The sequence below is a fragment of the Pituophis catenifer genome, unplaced genomic scaffold (genome assembly GCF_029215685.1).
Source record: "Pituophis catenifer annectens isolate HBS135680 unplaced genomic scaffold, rPitCat1.0.hap2 SCAF_17, whole genome shotgun sequence".
Lineage (NCBI taxonomy): Eukaryota > Metazoa > Chordata > Lepidosauria > Squamata > Colubridae > Pituophis > Pituophis catenifer.
Window position 1 is genome coordinate 12,300,127 of NW_027256897.1, and position 24,023 is coordinate 12,324,149.

General features: G+C 43.7%; 2 protein-coding genes across 2 annotated transcripts in view; both read right to left on the reverse strand.

The window, feature by feature from the left end:
• The window catches only part of SNAPC4 (small nuclear RNA activating complex polypeptide 4), a 36,334-nt gene extending 32,921 nt beyond the window's left edge, over window positions 1–3,413 (reverse strand). The window contains exons 1-4 of the mRNA XM_070955515.1: window positions 3,279–3,413; window positions 2,707–2,747; window positions 1,559–1,726; window positions 130–255 (exon numbers count right to left, since the gene is read on the reverse strand). Of these exons, the coding sequence (XP_070811616.1) occupies window positions 130–255; window positions 1,559–1,726; window positions 2,707–2,747; window positions 3,279–3,411 (468 nt within the window). The 5' untranslated portion in view covers window positions 3,412–3,413. The remainder of the gene's footprint in view (window positions 1–129; window positions 256–1,558; window positions 1,727–2,706; window positions 2,748–3,278) is intronic.
• A 3,796-nt stretch (window positions 3,414–7,209) lies between these two features.
• On the reverse strand, window positions 7,210–23,782 carry ENTR1 (endosome associated trafficking regulator 1). The gene is made up of 8 exons (XM_070955522.1): window positions 23,650–23,782; window positions 21,967–22,088; window positions 16,290–16,682; window positions 13,752–13,825; window positions 11,198–11,309; window positions 10,888–10,950; window positions 9,710–9,849; window positions 7,210–7,786 (listed from the first exon to the last, which is right to left on the reverse strand). The coding sequence occupies exons 1-8, from the start codon at window positions 23,723–23,725 to the stop codon at window positions 7,690–7,692; spliced, it is 1,077 nt and encodes a 358-aa protein (XP_070811623.1). The 5' UTR covers window positions 23,726–23,782; the 3' UTR covers window positions 7,210–7,689.
• Between the last annotated feature and the right edge of the window lie 241 nt (window positions 23,783–24,023).

The following is a 24,023-nucleotide window of genomic DNA, read 5'->3' on the forward strand; positions in this document are numbered from 1 at the left end:
TCTTTAATCACACTTGCCCTCTTTTCTTTTTTATGACCTGATTGTAATTTGATCACTATGAACCCTGCAGAGATTTTCGGAGCCAGGCAGCATCTGAGTTGAAGAAGTTACCGTTGCAATTATACTTACAAACCCTGATGTTTTGTCCTTAAAGTACGGTTTCATAAAATGTCCCAAAAACATATTTGCTGGCAAGGATTTCCCATCGCTCGATTTCATGCCTTTTGTTCCGGCCAGCTCCCAGGTGAGTTTTTCCTGCAGGACATTCATAAACAGAAGGCGCCCATGAAGCCAGAATTGTGGGCAACTACATCCCAGAATTGAGATAAACAGTAACAAGAGTTGGAAGGGACCTTGGAGGTCATCTAGTCCAACCCCCTTCTCACGCAGGAGACTTGTACTAGGGATTCGAACCGCTGAACTGCCGACCATTCTGATCGACAAGCTTAGTGTCTTAGCCACTGAGCCACCTAGTCAGTATGATGAAGTCAGTCAGTGGAAGGCATCCCACCATCCAATTATTCAGACAGTTCAGCTGAGTGAACATCCTTACAAAATTCTCCTTGCTTCTAGCAGGGCTGGGAAAAAATGCAGGCCAAAGATAAGGTTTCTGGAAACCGCCTGCCAACAGACTACAGTTCTTGTTGCTTAGCGACCATTCATCAGAGCCCTCCCCAGACTCCAAGACTGGCCCATGTTCCTCCCCAACTTCCTCACTAGTCCGAGTCTGCTACCAGCTCCGCTGGCCGCTGACGGGCCACAACAGAAAAAGGGAGGGGGAATTCACAACAGGATGAATTATTCGAGCAGCCCCGTTTTTCTAATTATCTTTATTCTCATTTCAATTTCTTATTCAATTATTATTTAATTTTATTATATCATTTGCATAGATTTTTATGATCTCACTTTTTTCCCTTTTACTCCCCCCTCCCACTTTAGATTGAACTGAAAAGGGAAACAACAGGAGAGTGGGGAAGGAGTAGAGAGAGAGGAAAGGAGAAGAGAGAAGAGGAGAAAGAAGAAAGGGAAAAGGAGAGGAAGAAAAGGGAGGGGATAGAGGAGCAGAGGAGAAGGTTAGAAGGGGGGAAGATGAGAGGAGTGGGGGAAGAGAAAGGGAAGTAGGAAAGAGAAGGAGAGGAAGAAAGAAGGAAGGAGGAGAAGAAAGAGGAAGGAAGAGAAGGGGAGGAAAAGAAGAAAGGTTGGAGTAAAGGTAAAGGGTAAAAGAGCAGCCCCGAAAAAGTAAAAATGAAAAATGAAAGTTAAAAGATGAATGAAAAATGATGGAAATGACTGTACATGTAAACGTGTTTATGAGAAATAAAAATAAAAACTTTAAATAGGAAAAAAAAGGATGAATTATAATGTGTGTTTGTGTGGGAGGAGGGGTGGACTTGTGTTCTGAAGGTCACACCATATCTCCTCTACAGCTATTAGACGCTCTGATTCCCATTAACCTATGAAATGGGCATACTGTGACAACTCCTCTGAGAAAGCGGAGAGTCTCAAAGGAGACGAAGCTTTTCCACCCTGTTCCCGCGGTCCCTGCAGCTTCACTCACCTGTTGCTTTTTATTTTGGGCAAGGAGAGTGTTGATCTCCTCAATCTTCTCCTGGATCACTTCCTGATAAACCAGGTTCATCTGGAGGCAGGTTTCTGGGGTTTGGGGTAGGTTGACTTCCTCCTCATCTTCCTCGCTGTCACCTTTCTCCCCGCCTGGGTCCACCTCCTGATACAGAAGAAGGGATTAAAGCTAGAAAATCATTGTTCCTGAAAACAAGAAACTCCTCTCAATAAAAATGTTAAGTTCAAGGGCTGCAGGATTGGGAAAAAAAAGAACATTATGTTACTACAGCTTCATTTCTTTTTTCCATCTTTTGCTGTAGAGTAGAGTAGAGTAGAGTAGAGTAGAGTAGAGCAGAGCAGAGCAGAGCAGAGCAGAGCAGAGCAGACTAGAGTAGAGTAGAGTAGAGTAGAGTAGAGTAGAGTAGAGTAGACTAGAGTAGACTAGACTAGACTAGAATAGACTAGAATAGAATAGAATTCTTTATTGGCCAAGTGCGATTGGACACACAAGGAATTTGTCTTTGGTGTATATGCTCTCAGTGTACATAAGGAGAATAAAATACATTCATCAAGAATAAAAAGATACAACACTTAGTGATAGTCAAGGTTACTAATAAGCTATCAAATCGTACAATATAAATTGAAAGAGACAAGAAATATGGTTATAGTAATAAGTGGAAAGAGATAGATACTACTAAGGAAGAGAAGAATAATAGTAATACTGTCTTAGTAAATTATTTTGAGAATTATTTAAATGCTAGGTATTATTTCTCTTTAATCATTAGAATCCAGGGAGTTTAACTACGGGTTATTTAGCTGTGTTATAAGTGTAATTTAAGAGTGAGTTGCATAGTTTTAAAGTCCTGTTATGAGTGGAAAGCATGCAAATTGGCTGTATCCAACATTGGCTGTACATTTAAAATCTTGAATATTAATATGAGAGGCCAACATGGGTTGCAAAAGGCGGCTAAATCAACAAGAAATTCTGCTTTCTCCCAATTTCTAGCCATTGCATTGCTTCCTTCTTTTTAATCATTCCTGTATTTCTATAAAGATGGATGTTAGAAAGGAAAACATGCCTAGTAGTGCAATGATATTCAAAGGCATCCCCTCCCAAGGCAGAATTCCAACTTGGTTACTTGCCATGTCAAGTTGAGTATCAGATTCATCCTCTTCCAGGTCATCTGAGGAGAGAAGATATAAATGTGTGAGAGAGAAACATTTTAATTATTTATTAAATTTATATGCATCCCATCTGGCAGTTCGAGACAACTTTGGGCGACTTGGAACATAAAGACTTCAAAAGATCACTTGGAAACAAGGGGCTATTTAGGACTGTGTTGCTGAGACAGCACAGCATATGATGATCAGGAAGCCCATTTTACACATAATTTACAAGTGATCTTTACGATAACAGTTCTCTCATTTTTGTAATAATTAACAGTGTTGTGAGTTTCTGCTAATTTCCACCAGGACCCATCACATTTTTCTCTCTTGTGGTGTTTTACAATATCATTTAAGCACTGTGAACATCTTGTAAAAGCACAAGGCAAATCTTTAGCACAAGAATGCTGTCTATAATACTCAAGGCCCTGCTTCTGGTTTTAGTTATTTCTTGGCTCTCTTCCCCACCAAACTGGGGTCCAGCCACTGGAGACTTGTGATAAAAAAAGATATGAAAAGGCAAGATGGAGATGTTTTCCACCAGGCCGCACCTTCCTCTTCAGAGCCAGATTCTAAGCTGGAGTCCAGCACTCCAATCCCATTTGATGGAATGACTGGGCCCAAACTCCTCTCCAGCTCTTCGATCTCCTGCCTGATTTTCTCTCGTTCCGCCTCGAGTTCCATTGCTGAGGTGCCTGTAAACAAGACAGAAAAGTCAAAGAATAGAATAGGAATGGATAGGAATAAGAATAGGAGTAGAATAGGAATAGGAATAGAATAGAGAATAGAACACAGAACACAGAATAAATAGAATTAGAATAGAACAGAACAGAACAGAATGCTGAATGGGATGGGACGGGACGGGATGGGAAGGGAAGGGACAGAACAGAATATAACTTTCTCACTTTATATGTACCATAATCAGCATACATTAAAATGAAATTTTGTTGCATTCAGCTCTCAAAGGATAACCATTATGCATAGAACCACATATGCACAATATACGACACAGAGAAACATAGTACACACAGTCTAGTATACATAGACATGTTGAAAAAAAAAGAATCCTGCGAATTTTACAAGATGGATAGCATAAGGAACAAAGTTGTTACAGAATCTAGTAGTCATACTTTGAAACCTCCTCCCAGAGGGGAGCAACAGAAACAAACAGTAAAGTGCAGAGGTGGGTTTCATCAGGTTCTGACCAGTTCTGGAGAACCGGTAGCGGAAATTTTGAGTAGTTCGGAGAACCGGTAGTAAAAATTCTGACTGGCCACGCCCACATCTATTCTCTGCCTCCCAAATCCCAGCTGATCAGGGGAGGGGGGAAGAATGGGGATTTTGCAGTAACCTTCCCCTGGATTGAGGTGGGAATGGAGATTTTACAGTATCCTTCCCCTGGAGTGGGGTGGGAATGGAGATTTTACAGTATCCTTCCCCTGGAGTGGGGTGGGAATGGAGATTTTACAGTATTCTTCCCCTGGAGTGGGGTGGGAATGGAGATTTTACAGTATCCTTCCCCTGCCATGCCCAAGTCATGCCCACCAAGCCATGCCAGGCCCACCAAGCCACGCCCCTAGAACAGGTAGTAAAAAAAATTGGTAAAGTGGGTGCGTGGGGTCTCTAACAATGCTTTGAGCTCTAAGCACATAGAGTTTACAAGCAGCATCCTGAATAACGGGGAAACAAGCTTCCTATAATCTTCTCCGCTGTCCTCACCACTCTCTGTAGGGACTTTCTATCTGCCACCAAAGGAGACAGGGATGCGATTTGTTAAAACGCTCTCCCATCAGAAGGAGAAAGAGGTTCTCTCCTCATCCTGCGCAGGAGAGGCAGACTCTGGTTTGCACAAAAGATAACATCCGAAGCCAGGACTATAAAAAAAAAGGGCCACGACTCATTTCTTTTATGTATTTTATTTATTCAATTTTGTCCACTGTCCAAAGGGATTCTGGGCGGCTCCTCAGAGCAGCCCGTGCTGTATTTTTTTTACGACCGATTTTATTGCCCTTCGCAGGTGCTTCTGACACGTATCAGCGCCACACGCAAAATAAAAGCCCCCCTCCGAACGTGTGGATGGGAAAGGGACCCTCGGGAAGGGCGGGGAGGGGGTTTCTCCTTTGAAAGCGGCCCCCCGCCTCTTCCGTCCCCGGGTCTGCTGCGTTCACACGACACATTCATAAAGCACAGCTAATCTAGCCGTGGCTTCCCGCGGGCCTAGCTGCCGGGCGCCGCTCCCTCGGGCCGAAAGAGGCTGAGGTTGCCCCAGCCTGACCGACGACGCGGGTCTCACCTGTTCGAAGCCGCTACGGCTGGAAGAGTGCTTGAAACCCTCGGCCGGAAGCGCGGGAGGAGGGGGAACATGCCGGGTGACGGACCAGGAAGTGACGTCACGCACAGGCTTAATGAAACCGGAATGACAACCATTTTTTTCCCCAACTAAGAAAGCCACACCTACTTGGGGGGGTGTCCAACGATCGCGTAGGCTCCGCCCTCTTTGCCCACGCGTCGGCCAATGCGGCGTTCGCTTTCTTTTCCCGCCGCGAAGCGTCGTCCAATAGCGGCGCACAACGCGAGGGAGAGCGCGTGCGCCAGGAACACGTGATGCGCTGGGAACAGCCAATCAGGAGGAAAAGAAACAGAAAGTGGCGGGGGGATGTTGCTACGTGTGGCGGTAGCCAATGAACGGAGAGGACGCAATCCGCCCGGCGGGCTTTCAGAAGGAGCCGCTCAGTCCGCGCGGTCTCCCGCAGCAGACGGACGTGGTTCCCCTTACGTGCCGTGGAAGAGATAGAACTGTCACGTAGAGGCTCCCCGTTCAAGGGCAGCCCTTTTCAGCCTCATTAGACGATGTGGAGCGAACCGGCCTACCCCGCAGGGTTGTTAGGGAGAAAATAGGAGCGCTGCCTCTGAATGGAAGCAAACTAGAACAAGCCATGGCTTGTTCAATCGTGGCTTGTGGAGGGACTCAAGAGAACCACGAGCAAGACAGCCATTATTATCTAGGCTTGAAATCCTAGTATTTGCATTTAACGGGATTGAGCAAAGCCAAGAGAGGGATCCCAAAATGCCACTAGGAGGTCAGAGTATTAAAATAGATTAAACGGGAGAAATGAAATGAGTTAGTCGATAGACTTCTTTTTGTGTGTACTGTATTAATGTATATGTACGTGTTTTTACATGTATTTATGTTGTATGTTTGTTTAAAAATAAAAAATTTAAAGATAAAATAAAATAGATTAAAAGGGAGGTAAAAGCTATGCAGTGCCAAGATTTGAGAAAATACTGGGGTTTAACGCTGTTTTCCTTTGATGAACTTGGGGCCAATTTTAATAGGTGGCTGAATCCTTCAAGTTGTCTGAGATTATCATCCAGTGTTTTGGAAGTCAAAACACACTGCACAACTAACCTTAACTGGAGCTGGATGCATTATTTTAATTAGTATCCTTTTAAGAAAATTATTTCTTAAAGGATATTAATTAAAGTAATGCATCCAGCATCCATTATTTTAATTAATATCCTTTAAGAAATAATTTTATTAAAAGGATACTAATTAAAATAATGCATCCAGCTCCAGTATCCTTTAAGAAAATTATTTCTTCAAAGACTTAATCCTAAAATTAGGAGCCTGGTGGTGCAGTGGACTAAACTACTGTTAAAGTAGTATTTAACTGCCAGCTGCCTGCAATTACTGCGAGTTCAATTCTCACCAGGCTCAAGGTTGACTCAGCCTTCCATCCTTCCGAGGTAGGTAAAATGAGGACCCGGTTTGTGGGGGCAATAAGCTGACTTTGTATAAAAAAGAACACCGCTTGGGGGGCGCAAAAGCCCTACTAAGCAGGTATATACAAAAGTATGAAGGCTATTGCTTAAAAGCATTGTAAGCTGCCCTGAGTCTCCGGAGAAGGGCGACATATAAATCAAACAAATAAAATAAATGTTTGTTTTATGTTTATGTTTTATTAGATTTATATACCGCCCCAGAAGACATAAATAATGTCTTTAGCACTTCTCAGTGGGTGGCCATGAAAGCCTCGGTTGGCTTAATTCGTTTTCGATCAATTTCCTTCTGTGACTGGTTCATCCACATATACACTACTTTCAATTGCTCCAATCATCGTAAAACAGCTTCATTAGCACTACTAAACCACTACTATGAACTGGAAAAGAGGTGCATTTTATATCTATATATCTATACATTGTATCAAATTTATATTTACTGATAAAGAAATAAAGGGAGACTAGTATAGATCTATTTCAAGCTATTTAGCTCTCATCAGCTAGCCATACCTTTACTCGGATTCGATACATATGTATCATATTTATGAGGCTGCCCAATCTTACAAAAATGGGATTCTGGGCAGTATATAAGTCTTCCAGAACCAATCCTTAAAGAGGAGGCATTTGCTTACGGGCCTAGTTTTCACCATGATTGAAAAAAAAAAACCCAAAATATAAAATATAAGCCCAAACCAAACTCCATACTTGCAGTTTCATTTTAATTTAAAAAATAATACTATTACAAAACCCGGAGAAATTAAAAAGCTTCCAGAACTGTATATTCAGAAAGTTAAATCTTGGATACCTTGCTATGCAAAAGCAATAAAAGGTTTTATTGCACCTGTACAACAGCTGGCTTTCCAAAAAATAAATGTGATTTCTATCAAGAAGACAGTTTTAGTAATAATACCTGTCTTCTCGAGGACATCTCTGACTGGCACCCATTGTTAAATAAGAAATATATTCCTGACTAGACTTTTAAAGCAATCTCTAAATGAGCAGCCAAACAGTGAAGTGTGAAAATATTTAGTTATCTCTGCACATTATGAAATGCGTTCCATTGATCAATACAGATGTAGTAACTCAGAGCTGCAACCACCTTAACAGTCTCAGAAGTTAAACAGCGCAAAAAATCCAGCTTCCAATCTTTGTTTTCTCCAAGAATGAGAGGTAATAAGATTCTCAGGGGGTTCCTTGTGATGGTATCTCAGACATTTTGTCTAGCGACCTCAGAAGGTCAGCCACAAGCTGCAGCTCTTCTGCACCAGAAATCAGCTGCCTAGAAAGAACACAAGATGGAAATAAGCACAATGGTGACAATTATGCTGCTGCCTGCAGGGACTCTGGCAGACCCAATTTTAAATAGCCTAATTTAATATAAAACTCCATGTTTCCCACCTCCCCCAAAAAATCCTAAGGAAACAAAAAACCCCATCTCTATCCTCTTTGAGGTCACAACTGTACCCTCTTGGCATCACAGGCCCAACCTCCATGGAGCAAGCATCCCTCCAAATGTGAGCCACTACAACAAGGGTGTCGAACTGGCAGCCCACGGGCCAGATGTGTCGCATGCAGGCCACGCCCACCCCAGCTCCGCAAAGGCAAAAACCGTCACTATACATCACGTGACACAATCGAGTTTGACACCCATGCACTGCAAGGTTTTCTGCTCTGACTTTGTTTTCCAGACATTTTGGATACTACCAAGATTAAAAATTTGGGAATTCAAATGTCTGGTTCAAGATAAAGGTTACCAATCTGTACACTCCTATATAAATAAACGCACCTGAATGATACTTTAGCAGCTGGGGCGGCTGAAGCCAAAATCAATTAAGCTGAAAAACAATGGTTTATAAAGCCCACATTATCTTTCCTAGCTATAAAGAATAAACTTTTATGTTATAATCGATGTAATTCAGAATTACGCTGGATAGCTACCACACTGAAGCCAAAGGGCAGAACTTATCCTTGCTATATTTAGCACGTTAAGTGCTTCAAGTGTTTTGAAGACACTTAAAAAAAAAAAAGTAGGAATTAACATACCAACACCTGGGAAAGGCTACTCACACTATTTTGCTATTTAGCAGTTTGTTTAAATTCCAGGGTCATTTTTAAAAAGGCATCCATTGGAACAAAAAAGGTTTATTATTTATTTATATAAATAAATAAACTTTTATTATTTTTATTATTATTTTTTATTAACCTTCTATTATTTTCATAAACAATTCAAGGTGGGGAACATACTTAATTACTCCTTACAACAACAAACCCTGTGAGGTGACTTAGGCCGAGAAAGGGAGCGGCCCAAGCTCACCCAACTAGCTTTTATGGCTAAAGTGGGATATAACCTTTCTGGATCAGGACGCCTTGCGCACGGTCACTCATGCCCTAGTCACCTCCCGTATGGACTACTGTAATGCTCTCTACATGGGGCTCCCCTTGAAAAGCACCCGGAGGCTCCAACTGGTCCAGAATGTAGCCGCGCAGGTGATTATGGGCGCAGCTCGTTGCGCCCATATAACACCTCTCCTACGCGAGCTGCACTGGCTCCCGGTGGTCTTCCGGGTGTGATTCAAGGTGTTAGTTATCACCTTTAAAGCGCTCCATGGCTTAGGACCTGGGTACCTACGAGACCGTCTTTTGCCACCAATAGCCTCCCACTGACCAGTTCGTTCTCACAGGGAGGGACTACTCAGGGTACCGTCAGTCAAATTATGTCGACTGGTGACTCCCAGGGGGAGGGCTTTCTCTGTGGGGGCTCCAACCCTTTGGAATGAACTGCCCCCGGAGATACGGAATATCCCTGATCTCCGTGCTTTCCGCCGTGCCCTCAAGACCCTGATGTTCCAACAGGCGGGGCTAAACATACAAACATGTGAATGATTTTTTAAATGTTATCTAATTCTGGGTTTTTATTTAATTGGGCCAAACATTGTAATAATTTTAATGAGCAATTTTATGATGTTTGTGTATATATTTTTCTTGACTGTACACCGCCTTGAGTCCTACGGGAGAAAGGCAGTATAGAAATATAACAAATAAATAAATAAATAAATATACTACAAACCCTCAAATTGGCTAGTTCCATATGCGCCACTGAGTTCTAACCGGGATTGCTTTGCTTTAAGCCAACTGTGGCTTGCTAAACAAAACTTTGTATGAATTCAGTGTTTTTATCTGCTTCACCCTACTCAAGACTTACTTGATGGATGATTTAGATCTCGTTATCACAGTGAGGAGATTCTGCAAGGCAACATCTGCATTTTGCTTGACTGCAGTCAGGTTTTCCTGATGGGCAGACTTCAAGGTTTTGTTCTCCGATTTGTAGCTTTCCATCTGAACCTTCGTGTAAGCAGAGAAGCATTTATTACTTCCCAAACATTGCTTTTACAGCCCCTGTTGTTTTCAAAGCGTGACATGAGCTAAGGGCGTTTCTGGCAGAACCTTCAAGGCCCAGGAAAAACCTCCAAGGTTTACTTCCAAGTAGGGTTGCATAGGATCAGCTCACTTCACTATATTATTTATTTTAGAAAGCCCCTTTAAAAAAAAGCTTTTACAGGAAACAAGTTGCTTTGCAGAGCGTACCCTTTATACCTCACTGACTTTTCAAATAGGAACTATTTGTCCTTACAAGGCCTGTAGCAAGCAGGTTTTCCCATCAGCATCGAGTCAAAATCGGCTTAGAGCTCAGAGCCACAGCCAGCTAGTATCACAATTCCAGAAACTGGTGCAGCTGCTAGTTTTAGCTCCTTAGCTGGCTTGGGAAGAAACAGGGCAGAAGGGAGCAGTCAGAGGCCGTCTGTCTGTACAACTGTGCATTTGACCCTCAGAAGGTCTATGCAAGCAAGGATAATCTACTTCGGAGACTACTCACTGGTGGGACTCTGCACAATTTACGAAATCTACGTTTGACAGCTCCGATACAGGTGGTTCTCAACTTACAACCAGCTTCTTAATGACTGTTCAAATTTATGATGGTCACAGAAGAAAGAAACCCCCTGGCCATTGTAAATGCCACCCTGTGATTGTAAATCAGGTGCCTTGCATCGACTTTACAACCAGTTGCAGTGTCCCACAGTTACAGTGTGAATGCAATTCGTGATGGTTTTTTTGCCAGTTTTCCAGCACAAAATGCCATTTGAATGAAGAGATTCACTGAATAAGCACAGTGCTCACTGGAAAGCAGAGTTCACTTAACAAGTGCCACCAAAAAAATAAATAAATAAATGTTAGAAAAACAGTCACATAGAAGGCTTGACTTACGACCAGATTTCCGGTTCCAAATTCAGTTGTAAGTCAAGGACCATCTGTATTTTAACTCCCCAAGCTCTTTCAGAATTTTTCTATCTGCCCCGTTGGCGTTAAGGCCTCATTATGTACCTGAAGGTGCATGTTTTCCTGCTTCAGCTTAATGGCACCGTTTTCTGCTTTCACGGCCCGTTTCTGGAACACAAAGCAGAGAAAGGTTTATTTGAGGAGCTGCGGGCAAACACGATCCACAGTTCTTAACACCGGGAGAGAAGGAATATAGGGGCACGCAAAGAGTGGATGACTCTCATATCCTATTAATTCTGGCGGGAGGATGAGAGAAGCACCCATAGCTCTCAGAGCCCCAGAACGAGACGGGCTCAGCTACCACCTTACCCAGATTCACGGGAGAGGGCTGGTTCCCACAGCGCCCCAGACCCACCGTCATTAACTGGAGATTCTCTTCCACCTGCTGCACCATGGCCTCCAACTCACGAGCCTCCTTCTCCTCTTTCCGTTTGCTCTTCTCCAAAGTCCTTTCCAGATGCCTTATTCTGGTTGAGAGAAGGAATGAGTCCACACCTTGAGCACCAGCCCTCAGCTTAGTCTCGTGAGTTCTGACCTCTGCTGTCTCCCGGGAACACGAGATAAGCCAGGATGCCTTTTAAAGCAGGCTTGCTGTTTTAACACCAGATAAGCTTTCTAAGATGTATAAAGGGATGTCAAATGAATGTTGGAAGTGTAAAAATAAAGAAGGGACTTTTTATTATTTATGGTGGATGTGTGATAAAGCAAAAAAAAAAAAAAAAAAGGAACATGGTTCACACTTGATAATACAGAAAATCCTGCAAATGGAGATAGAAATGAAACCAGGATTTTTCCTTTTGGGACTAATGGAAAAAGAACTGGAGAAAAAAAATTGGAACTTAGTTACTATATATGTTGACAGCAGCAAGTATGCACAAAAATGGAAAAGACACTTTGCGATATCTATCATGGAAGAATGGCTGCAGAAGTTGATGGAGTTGGCGGAAATGGCAAAACTGACTACCCTGATTAAAGGAACGAACATAAGTACTTTTGTTTCCACATGGAGACCACTTCTGAACTTCGTAACTCTGGCTTTTATAGATAAGATGGATAGATCTTTATAGAAATGGCTTGTTCATATTATTATGGAAAAACAAAAAACTGTGATTGGATGCTAATGCCTTATTTTATTGTAACAGAGAGAGTCGGAAGTCAATGCTTTTTCTTTACTTTTCCCTCACTTCTCTTTCCCCTTTCCCCTCCCCCTCATTGCTCTTTTATTTACTTTCTGTACTTTGTATTTTATAACACTTTATAACTTCATAAAAAATGTTTGGATTAAAAAAAAATTAAAGCAGGCTTGCTAACCCCCATATGTTAAGTAAGCCCTTTGCTACCTTGTTGGAACTTCGAAGTTTATGTCCCCCGAACGAGATGAGGATAACTTATATAAATAAGTGTCAGATCTGTGTATCTGCCATTCTTTGTGGAAGGAGGAGGTGGGATTTGGAGTTGTCATCTTTAGTTCTCTTTCCTGTGTATCCTAAGTATCCTATTTCCTGCCTGGTCCTCTTTGTATAAACCTTAACCTGATTTATAACCGTTGCCTGGCACCAGGAATGCCTGGAGAATTCTCACACCTTGGGAAATTTATTTATTTATTTATTTATTTATTTATTTATTTATTTATTTATTAGATTTCTATACCGCCCTACTCCCGAAGGACTCAGGGCGGTGCACAGCCAAACAATAAAAACACATACAATACAAAATTTAAAAAATAGAATAAAATCAAATTAAATAATTTTGGCCCCAACAAATTTAAAACCCCAAACTTTTAAAACCAATTTAAAATTGAATATATAAATACTAAAAGATATTTAAAATTTTAAAAATCTTTTATAAAAGAGGGGGAAAATTAGGCCAGGCTGGCCTGGTGAAATAGTAAGGTCTTTAAGGCGCGGCGGAAGGTGCGCAGATCCGGGATCCTCCGTATCTCTGGGGGGAGCTCATTCCAGATAGTAGGTGCCCCCACAGAGAAGGCTCTCCCCCTGGGGGCCGCCAGTCGGCATTGTTTGGCTGACGGCACCCGGAGGAGCCCCTCTCTATGGGAGTGTACTGGCCGGTGGGAGGCTATTGGTGGTAGTAGGCGGTCCCGCAAGTACCCGGGTCCTAAGCCATGAGAGGGGAAGGGGGGAACGAGTGGATTGCAAGATGACCCTGAGAAGCTCTTCTTATGTTTCTCAGAGAGGCTGGTACAATTCCATCTTCACACCGACGGACTGGTCGGAATCCACATCGGACGGTGGGGAGGGGGGTTCCTAATTTCCTTTATCCTGAACTGCATGCCCTGAGGGACCCCAGAGCCTGCTTTGAGTTTTGACTTGCTTTCATCCCTTTCAATAAAAAATATAAATCCCTTTTGAAATACAAAGTTCTCAAGAGTTCGTACTTTCTTGGAAGATGGGGGAGAAGCTGGTCCTTACAATAAGCATTTTAGCACTACAGAACTGGAAGGGGCTATTCAGTCCTAAACCCCCCACCCCTCCCATTCAACAAGGAATCCAAAAGAAGGCATTCACAATTCATTGGGCTTGGCTGCTAGTCTTATAAAGATGATTTGACTTGATGGCTCATCTCTACAGCAGGGCATCCCATGAGGGAGACCCCAATACCTCCCCTGCTTGCACTGCAGAAATGGTTCGGCCACAAAGAAGTATTTTTCTAACGTTCACCAGATCTGCCTTCATGTAACTTCACAGCACTGTTTTGTAACCTACCCTCTTGAATGATCAGGTCACCTTCAGGTCTGACATGCCTTCATATTTTTAGAGTGCTATCAGTCCCCATGCTTTATTTCTCAGGATTAAATGTTCTCTCTCTCTCTCTTGATTCAGGGGGTTCAAATCAGAGAAATAATCAATTAAAGGGTTTGTTTTTTCTACTGATCTTAATTTCGCACCCACCTTTCCGCCTGTGATTCAGAAACAGCTTGAATTTGGCTTAGTGTACTTCTTAACTTGGAATTTTCTTCTTTCAGCTACGTAAAAGAGAAAAGATTCAGACGTTGAAGGATTTGGGAATTCTGGGAAGGAACTGTTCCAAAAGTGGATAGGCAACAAGATGGAAAATCAGTCCAAGGTCACAACCGTGAAATGACAAGTAGGCAAAAAGTCTTGAAAATGTCTTGAATACAGAATTTGTGTCTTTGGCTGGGATCCACAAGATTTCTGTCCTTGCAAATGGCCCAGTTTGTGTTTCTCACAAAGCCTCTAGCAAACCTTTCAATGTTTCAAAATCTGTGAAGTTTTTGCTGCATTCCTATATTCCACCCCACAACCAGAAAGTAAAACAAACAAAAAACCAACCCAAAATTTCCCAGACCCGCCTGCCCATTCAGCCACGTAAAAGGAATTGCACTGGAGCTTTGCAAAGATAGAATCCCAAGCTTTCTGATAGGAAGGAGAGATTTCCAATGCCTCAAAAATGGAAACTTGACACGAAACAGGATGAGATAAACCTTGGGAATAGAATGGGGACCTGTGAGCATTTGGGAGCTGAAAAACAAATTGTGGGCATTTTTGCAGCATAGCTTTGAACGAAATACTGGCATGTTGTTTTTACTTTTTTCCCCCCAGACAAAACTGATGGGTCTCCGATCCAGAAAATTGGTACTGGTCAGCCAGGAAACCCAGTGGACACTTAGACGTAATGTAATAGCAAAAAAAAAAAAAAAAAAAAAGTACAAATACAGGAAAATCTCTATCACTCAGAATTGACACGAGGGGTCCTTGGTGCTCTCTAAACTGGGTTGTTGTTTTTTTGCAGACGTTACATTACCCCAGCTAGGTAATGTCATCAGTGCTTGTAAGGAGGGGAGTCTACAAGGATACAATTAAGCTCAGAGAGGACCAAGGATCCCTCAGAAAAAGACTATTTAGAAAGCCCTTATGCAGCAAAGCCTAGAAAGCAATGACAATAATTTTCTTTTTGCTATTGATATTTTATTATTCTTTTTTAATTGTTTAATTGTTCTGTTATTTCTATTGCTTTGTTTACACTCTTTTCACTTCTTCCTTTCTGTTGTAAGCCACCTAGAGTAGCCCCATGGCGAGATAGGCAGCTGTCCTTAGAAAGTATACACCACAAACTTAGTCCCAGCAAACCTCTTTCATTCACACGGCTGTGAATTATTGTCGTTCCCAGCCGGAAAGGCTTCTCAAACAGTCTTTCAGAGGAGTGTTGCTAAACACCCACCTTATCTCCCTTGGAATGCTGCCAGAGAACTAATTGCCACACACAGGGCAAGGCCAAACTTAGCACAGAGTCAAACAGAGCTATTCCAGAGCTTTTACCGACCAGATGAACTAATTGCTTCCTGCAAAAGCTCACGTCCCATTCGCTTCTCTTTTATGTCTTATGGGAGGGGCCAATCATCTCCAAGCCTTACTCCCAAGTTGACCCTGTTTTCTTAATTGTTCCTGTCTTCTGACAGCTCTGTGCATGCTGGGAACAGGCTCACAGTTCTTCTGCCTTACTGATGTCAGACTCCGGAGGCAGCAAAGAACTACCAGATGGCCTTGGCCCCCTCTCTGCCTCCGACTCAGAGCCCTCGTCTAAGCCTTCCCCAGACCTCCTCACTGCCCGACTCTGCTGCCAGCACTGCTGGCCGCTAGTGGGATACAACAGCAGCCAATAAATTAAATAAAATTACTATTCAGAGTTGTGTTATGGTGCAAGTTCTGGACTGGGCAGACTTTGGTTCAATTTCAGCTTTAACTCACTGGGTATCTCAGAGGGAATAAAGAACAGGGGGGAAAGAGCTGCTATCAGTGATCAGATAAAAGAAACCCAAGTCCAGGACAGAGCAGTAACTTGAGAAAACGCCTCAGACAAGCATCTCCTTAGTACACAGGATGATGAAGTGAGGAAGCCTGCAAAATTCTATTATTACACCCATTCTAACAAAAGTAATTTTAGGCCTTACACAGCATTGACTTCTTAGTCTGGCCTACCCTGTTTCCACTAAAATAAGACATCCCCTGATAATAAGCCCAATCGGGCTTTTGAGCGCATGCGCTAAAATAAGCCCCCCTCCCCAAAATAAGCCCTCCCGGAAAATATTTAAACACATGTGCATCCGGTCCCCACCATTTCCTCTGGTGATAGAGCTGGAAATCAGGTAAGGCGGCAAGAGGAGCCCCGTCTTGCTCCATGCGCCCCGAAGTAATAAAACGTCCCCGAAAATAAGGCCAAGCGCTTATTTCGGGGTTCAAAAAAAATATAAGACAGGGTCTTATTTTCGGGGAAACACGGTAATCACATTGTTAGCTCAACCTACTTCATAAAATGGTTCCTGTGGGGATAAAAGTTGAAAGGGATAATACTATATATGTTACCTCAGAAGAAGGAAGGTGGGATATATATTTGCTAAGGATTTAGCCTTGTTGTCCTGAGGAAGCCAGGAGGGAGAACAGCTTCCCAAGAGAGGCATCAATACTCACTTCTCGGTAATGCAGCTGCAACAGTCGGCAGAAGTCATCTTCTGGGGACATCTGATCACTCGGAGAGCTTTGGTCTCCTTTCCCAAGGCAGCCACAGGAGACGTGGTCATTTCTTCCCAGCTGCTCTGGAGAGAAGGTCTGGAAGTCCGAGACGTTGCAATAGAAAGAGTCTATTGGGCTGCTGCTGAGCGAGGCGCTAGGGGCTCTGGCCGAGTGGGCTTCTTTGATGGCCGAGGGCTGATAGGAGCCGCTCCAGTCGTCCTCGTCATCTTGCAGCAAGGAGTCCGAGGCAGTTGGGTCTGCAAAAAACGGCTTTCGCAAGTCCTTGTTCAACCCCAGCGACTCGGCCAAGAAGGAGCTCTCATCCAGCAGGAGGCAGGACCTCGATGGCCCCTGCAAGCGAAGCAAAACGTTTGGGATTTTGACCATCTCAACGCCTTTCCTACACTGAGGCCAAAGGGCCTTTTGCACCAAACTGCCTAGCACAGGAGTCGGCAACCCGCAGCTCTGGAGCCACATGTGGCTCTTTCATCCCTCTGCTGCGGTTCCGTCGCCGGTCGGCTCCACAATTGTTAGGGCTTTCGGTTAGGATAGGTGGAGGAAAAAGGATGCCGCGCTAGGAGGAGACTCTTTGGTGGGGGAATCAGACTTCCGGTCGGCTCCAGAATTTAACGGGGGGCTTCCAGTTAGGACCTTTGTGGCTCTTTTGAGTGTTTAATGTTGCTGACCTCAGCCTAGAAGTTGTAGCTTTCCAAAAATCCCCTCAAGGGCCATTAACAGCTCATTTATTGACAATAAGGAATTGCCTCAAGTCTTCAAAGAATGAGGGAAGCCAAGAGGCTGAAGACCTTCTCCATTTATGGCCACTTGTGTCAGCCAAGCCAGTACAGGCAGTCCTCGATTTATGACCACAACTGAGCCCAGAATTTATGTTGATAAGTCAGAAATTTGTTAAATGAGTTTTGCCCCGTTTTATGACTTTTCTTGCCACATTTGTTAAGTGAATCACTGCCCTAATTTAACCGTGTTAAATTAGTAACATGGTTGTTAAGTGAATTTGGTTTCCCCACGGACTTTGCTTGCCAGATAGTCGCAAAGGATGACGTGACCCCGGGAGACTGCAACCGTCATAAGTAGGAACCACTTGTCAAGCATCCAAGTGTAAGTCACATGACCACAGGGATGCTGCAATGGTGTGAAAAACGGTCATAAGTCACTTTTTTCAGTACCATCGTAACTGTGAATGGCCACTAAATGAACCGTTGTAAGTCGAGGAGTGCCTGTACATCAGTGTTTCTCAACCTTGGTAGCTTGAAGATGGGTGGACTTCAACTCCAGAATCCCTCAGCCAGCACTGCTGCTGGGGGGTTCTGGGAGCTGAAGTCCACCCATCTTCAAGCTTCCAAGATTGAGAAACACTGATGTATATGAAGACACCACTCTGTTCACAAGAATGTTTTTGTTTCCCCTCACACTTTTTTTTTTTTTAAGTAATTTTATTAGAAGACATATTGGACATTTACACAACATACAACATATAAATAACTTATCATATTTAAGCATTGTTTCATAGTGGTCTTCCAATTATTACTTTATTCTTCTTCCCCTTTATCTTTATTTATTATTTATTTATTATTTATTTATTATTTAAATTTCTATACCGCCCTTCTCCAGAATAGGACTCAGGGCGGTGAACAGCCAGAGTAAAAAACAATACATACAAAATTTAAAAACAATTTAAAATAATTAAATATTATTGGCCGTAAATTAAAATAACCCAATTTAAAATCAATTTAAAATTAACTCAGGCCAGCCCCGCTAGTTGAAATAAATGGGTTTTCAGGGCCCGACGAAAAATCCGGAGGTCTGTTATTGTACGTATCTCTGGGGGGAGGTTGTTCCAGAGGGTGGGCGCCGCCACAGAGAAGGCTCTCCCCCTGGGGGTCGTCAGCCGACATTGTCTGGCGGACGGCACCCTGAGGAGGCCCACTCTGTGCGAGCGTACTGGCCGGTGGGAGGCTATTGGTGGCAGAAGGCGGTCTCGTAAGTACCCCGGCCCTAAGCCATGGAGCGCTTTAAAGGTGGTCACCAACACCTTGAAGCGCATCCGGAAGACCACCGGGAGCCAGTGCAGCTCGCGCAGGAGAGGTGTTACGTGGGAGCGCCTCATCGCCCCCATAATCCCCCGCGCGGCCGCGTTCTGGACCAGCTGGAGCCTCCGGGTGCACCCCAGGGGGAGCCCCATGTAGAGAGCATTGCAGTAGTCCAGGCGGGAAGTGACGAGTGCCTGAATGACTGTGCGTAGGGAGTCCCGATCTAGAAAGGGGTGCAACTGGCGTATCAGGCGAACCTGATAAAAAGCTCCCCTGGCCACGGCCGTCAAATGATCTTCTAACGACAGCCGTGCATCCAGGAGGACGCCCAAGTTACGAGCCCTCTCCGTGGGGGCGAGTGATTCGCCCCCAATAGCCAGCGATGGCGTCAGCTGGCTATATCGGGACGCCGGAAGCCACAGCCACTCGGTCTTGGAGGGGTTGAGTCGGAGCCTGTTTCTCCCCATCCAGGCCCGCACGGCCTCCAGGCACTGGGACATCACTTCAAGGTGATCTTAATCATCTTAATCTATTTATCCATCTTCTTCCCCTCCTTTTCCTTCCCCCCCCTTTTTTCCCTTTTCCCCTATAGAGAACTATACATTTTAGTTATCTCTTTACTATTATACATTTCTACCTTCATATTATATACATTTTTATTCCACTCCGCACATATGATACATCTCTATTTTGTACTTCTATTTTTCTCTCCTAATAGTTATTGTTCTTCATTGTTAGTCTTAAGCCAATTATACCTCGCTGGTGCTTTGGTGGTGCAGCGGACTAAGTGCTGTTAAGTGCTAGCACTTAGCTGCCAGCTGCCTGCAATTAGTGCGAGTTCAAATCTCACCAGGCTCAAGGTTGACTCAGCCTTCCATCCTTTTGAGGTAGGTAAATTGAGGACCCGGATTATGGGGGCAATAAGCCAGCTTTGTATAGAACAACACCGCTTGGGGGGGGGGCGAAAGCCCTAATAAGCAGGTATATACAAAAAAAGTATGCAGGCTATTGCTATAATGCATTGTAAGCTGCCCTGAGTCTACGGGGAAGGGCGGCATATAAATTGGGCTAATAAATAAATATCATTTATTCCATATTCTATAATATTCTGTCTCTTCTTTTTCCTTAATTTCTTTTGTTAATCTGTCCATCTCAGTTCATTCTAAGATCTTATCTATTAGTTCTTCCCCCATTGGGGTTCTTTTCCTGTTTCCAGTTTTTTGCATACGTTATTCGTGCTGCTTTTTATTTATTTTTATTTTTTTATAATTATTTTTATATGCTGCCCTTCTCCGGAGACTCAGGGCGGCTTACAATGCGTTAAGCAATAGCCTTCATACTTTTGTATATTTTATACAAAGTCAGCTTATTGCCCCCACAAACCGGGTCCTCATTTTACCCACCTTAGAAAGGATGGAAGGCTGAGTTGACCTTGAGCCTGGTGAGAATTGAACTCGCAGTAATTGCAGGCAGCTGGATGTTAAATGCTGCCTTATAGGAGGCATTAGCCTCCTACGCCGCTCAGGCTCCTTTTAAGATGTGTAGCATCCAATATTTTATTGGATTTTATTTTATTTCTTTCCAATATGGTTTTGTAAAAATTCCTAACAAGAATGTTTCTGGCTTCTTGTCTATTTGTTGTTCTGTCATTTGTTCTATCCACCACACTTCTCCTCTTTTGAGAGAGATTTCCAAACGGTCTTTTTCTCAATCCTGAGAAAAATTGGTAAGAACAAGATGAGGAAACTGCACTGTCCACCATCATTTTTGCAGCCTCACCCACAGAGGTGAAGCAACACAGTTAAAGAACTCCATTATAACAAAATTCAGCTACTACAGCATGTATTTTACTTGCTCAATTCACATAGCCACCCCCACCTCACATATATGAGCAGCCTGACAAAAAAAAATCACACCAAAATAATTACAACCAAACCTTCAAATTAAAACCGTTGAAAGCAATTAAAAGCCACATACACAAAATATAGAGCAACCAATAATTTGGACAAACAGAGATTGCAGATTCCTTGGGATTTCACGGCCTGGCCTCCTCTTCTAAAAGGCCAACAGGCATCGAAGGGGCTCTTCGGGCCAGCCGAATGTCTCCCTTTGGAAGTTTCCTCAGATAATAAGTTTTATGTCAAGCTACCCCAATATCTTGGGGTTCCCCCAACTCCTTACGAAGAACTGCTTGAGCAGGGAGCTGGATTAGAAGACCTCCAAGGTGCCTTCCAGCTCTATTCTATTCTATTCTATTTTAATTTATTTTTTTGATTTAAAAAAAAACTTTATTAAACATATAAAAAGTAAAATGTTATACCATGTATATACAAGATACTTATATATTAATACAGACGACAATACATAAAAAGAAAAAGTGACTTTGGTCTCACATCCATTATCTTATTAATGGTGCATATTTAATTATTAAATATAATAATTATATAATTATATATAATAAATATAATATTAAATATAATAATAAGGGCACAGTGCCTCCCGCTGTGCCCTCAAAACCTTCTTTTTCCAGCAAGCCGGGCTGGCCTAACACTTTTTAAAATGTTTTAATTGTCTGTTATTGTTTTTAATCATGGGGCCAAATTTATATAAATCTTTTTAATTGTATTTTAATGTTTGTAGTTTATGTTTTTACTTGGCTGTTCACCGCTCTGAGTCCTCAGGGAGAAGGGTGGTATACAAATTTATAAATAAATAAATAAATAAATATTGTACAGAATTTTACACTTACTCTCATAGAAATGAGAGTAAATGTAAAATTGTGTACGATAATATTTTATTATTATAATTTTATCGTACAATAATATTGTACAAATTATCCAATTATACCACCTATTCCACGCTATATAACCTTTTGAGTCTACCTTATCCTTCATTTCAAATGTTAGCTTGTCCATTTCCACACAATTATAGATTTTTTTGCATTATTAATTGGTCCGTTGGCAATTGATCAGTTTTCCAATATTGGGCGAGCGCCAATCTGGCTGCAGTGACTGTGTGTAATATTAAGTACTTTATTTCTTTCCTATAGTTTTCTTTAATCATCCCTAGTAGGAAAATCTCTGGTTTGAGTTCTATTTTTTCTGAAGTTATTTCTATTAGCCAAATTCTTATTTTTTCCCAATATTTCCCAATTTTTGGGCAAAAAAAATAATTGTCTATTCTATTTTAAACTGCTGCGCAACAAAAGCACATCAATCAGCAGAGTAAATGGCTATTATATTGTGATGCTGTTTTTTTTTTAAAAAAAGATTTCTCTCCTGTCCTTCTGCGGCAACCACTGGCCTGCTGAATATCTCCCTCTAGGGATCAATTTTGCACCGATCTGTTTTGTATTGATCGATCGGCATTATCTCCCTTGCAGCTCCTCTTCTCCAAATTCATAACTGACTCTAAATCTACAGCAAAATTCTCCCTGCTTTTTTTGCCTAGCTGAATCGCTTTGAGGCAGGCAGTGTCAGGATGGGGGGGGGGGTTCCCTGGAGAGGAAAAAGCCCAGTTGCCCCCCTTTTTTTTCCTGCCCCCCCAAAAAAACCCCAACCTCTCCCCCCCGCTTGCCCCCTCACCTCGGGGCTGCCGTTCTTGGTGCCCGCATAGGAGGCTGTGGTTGCCTTTTGCTCCTGACTCCTCACGAAAGCCTTGAAGGAAAAAGGGTTGGCTCCTTCCCCCAGGTTGCCAGGCGGCCCACCTGCGACAGGTAAGAAAACAAATAAAAAGGACAGGAAGAAAAAATTTATCTCCCCCCCCCAACCCCTTCCAGGCAATTCGGCTCTCCATCAACTGGGTTTGCCAATGTCAGTCCTTAGAAGTCCAGGCAGGGAATGCCTCCCCTTCTGCAAGCAAAAAACACTTTGCACATGCTCAGAAACACTTTCTTCCTTAGCTCTATTGCAGAAAATGGGAATTGTACATATATACATACCTCGCTGAATGCCACCACCAATATATCCCAGCCGCACCCCAACTCACGACCCCTGGGTGGGAACCATGGGACATGGAGTCCTCTCTGAGAGATGCTGGTTCTCCTCCAGGCCTTGCTTCCCCAGGAACCATCCTCCCCAGCCTGGCCAGGAAAGAGGCACAGCATCCCAAAAGGAACTTTCTGGATCGGGACTCGTTACGCATGAGTGACTCGTTACGTCACTCATGCCCTTGTCACCTCCCGCCTGGACTATTGCAACGCTCTCTACATGGGGCTCCCCTTGAGGAGCACCCGGAGGCTCCAACTGGCGCAGAGTGCGGCCGCGCGGGTGGTAATGGGAGCGACATGGCGTTCCCATGTAACACCCCTCCTGCGCGAGCTGCACTGGCTCCCGGTGGTCTTCCGGGTGCGCTTCAAGGTTCTGGTTACCACCTTTAAAGCGCTCCATGGCTTAGGACCTGGGTACTTGCGGGACCGCCTACTACCACCAATAGCCTCCCACCGGCCGGTACGCTCTCATAGAGAGGGACTCCTCCAGGTGCCGTCAGCCAAACAATGCCGACTGGCGGCCCCCAGGGGGAGAGCCTTCTCTGTGGGGGCACCTACTATCTGGAACGAGCTCCCCCCAGAGATACGGAGGATCCCGGATCTGCGCACCTTCCGCCGCGCCTTAAAGACCTTACTATTTCACCAGGCCAGCCTGGCCTAATTTTCCCCCTCTTTTATAAAAGATTTTTAAAATTTTAAATATCTTTTAGTATTTTATATATTCAATTTTAAATTGGTTTTAAAAGTTTGGGGTTTTAAATTTGTCGGGGCCAAAATTATTTAATTTGATTTTATTCTATTTTTAAATTGTGTATGTATGTGTTTTTATTGTTTGGCTGTGCACCGCCCTGAGTCCTTCGGGAGTAGGGCGGTATAGAAATCTAAATAATAATAATAATAATAATAATAATAATAATAATAATAATAATAATAATAATAATAATAATAATAATAATAACAACTTCATTTCGCCCCCCCCATCTCGCTCTGTAGAAGGCACTCTGCACATGCTCAGAAACACTTTCTTCCTTAGCTCTATCCCAGCCACACCCCAACCCACGACTCCTGGGTGGGAACCATGGGACATGGAATCCTCTCTGAGAGGCGAGAGGCGCCGGTTCTCCTCCAGGCCTTGCTTCCCCAGGAACCATCATCCCCAGCCTGGCCAGGAAAGAGGCACAGCATCCCAAAAGGAACTTCATTCCCCCCCCCCCATCTCGCTCTGTAGAAGGCACTCTGCACATGCTCAGAGGCCGGGAGCCAATAAGGCCGTCCTTACCGGCAAGGCCTGCCCAGGGAGGCTCCGTGCTTTCCCCGAGGACGGAGCCGGGCGGAAGGGCGCTGTGCCCGGCCATGGGCCGCCGGAGACGACCGAACGTCTCCCCCTCCTCCTCCGCCGCCGCCGCCGCCAGAGAGGCGGACTTCTGGAGGGGCGGGGCGGACGCGTGGGCGGGGCCCCGGCGCCACGCCCTCCGGACCAGAGAGCTACTAAACTGGAAGAGGCGCGCGCGGGGAAAACCTTGCCTTCCTCGGCACTTTAGTTGCGTTTGGGGCCTGGGGTTTTCAATCCGTCCGCATCCTGAATTTTGAGCCCGTTTTTTAAACCGCTGGTACCGCCAATTAAATTGAGTTCACCTTCTTACGCCCGCCCCC

Coding starts and splice junctions, on each gene's coding strand:
- ENTR1 (XM_070955522.1), bottom strand. CDS start 23,725: ATGGCCGGGCACAGCGCCCTTCCGCCCGGCTCCGTCCTCGGGGAAAGC. Junction 22,089..23,649: donor TCCCTGGGCAGGCCTTGCCG/GTAAGGACGGCC, acceptor TACCTGTCGCAG/GTGGGCCGCCTGGCAACCTG. Junction 16,683..21,966: donor CCAAGAACGGCAGCCCCGAG/GTGAGGGGGCAA, acceptor CTTCGCTTGCAG/GGGCCATCGAGGTCCTGCCT.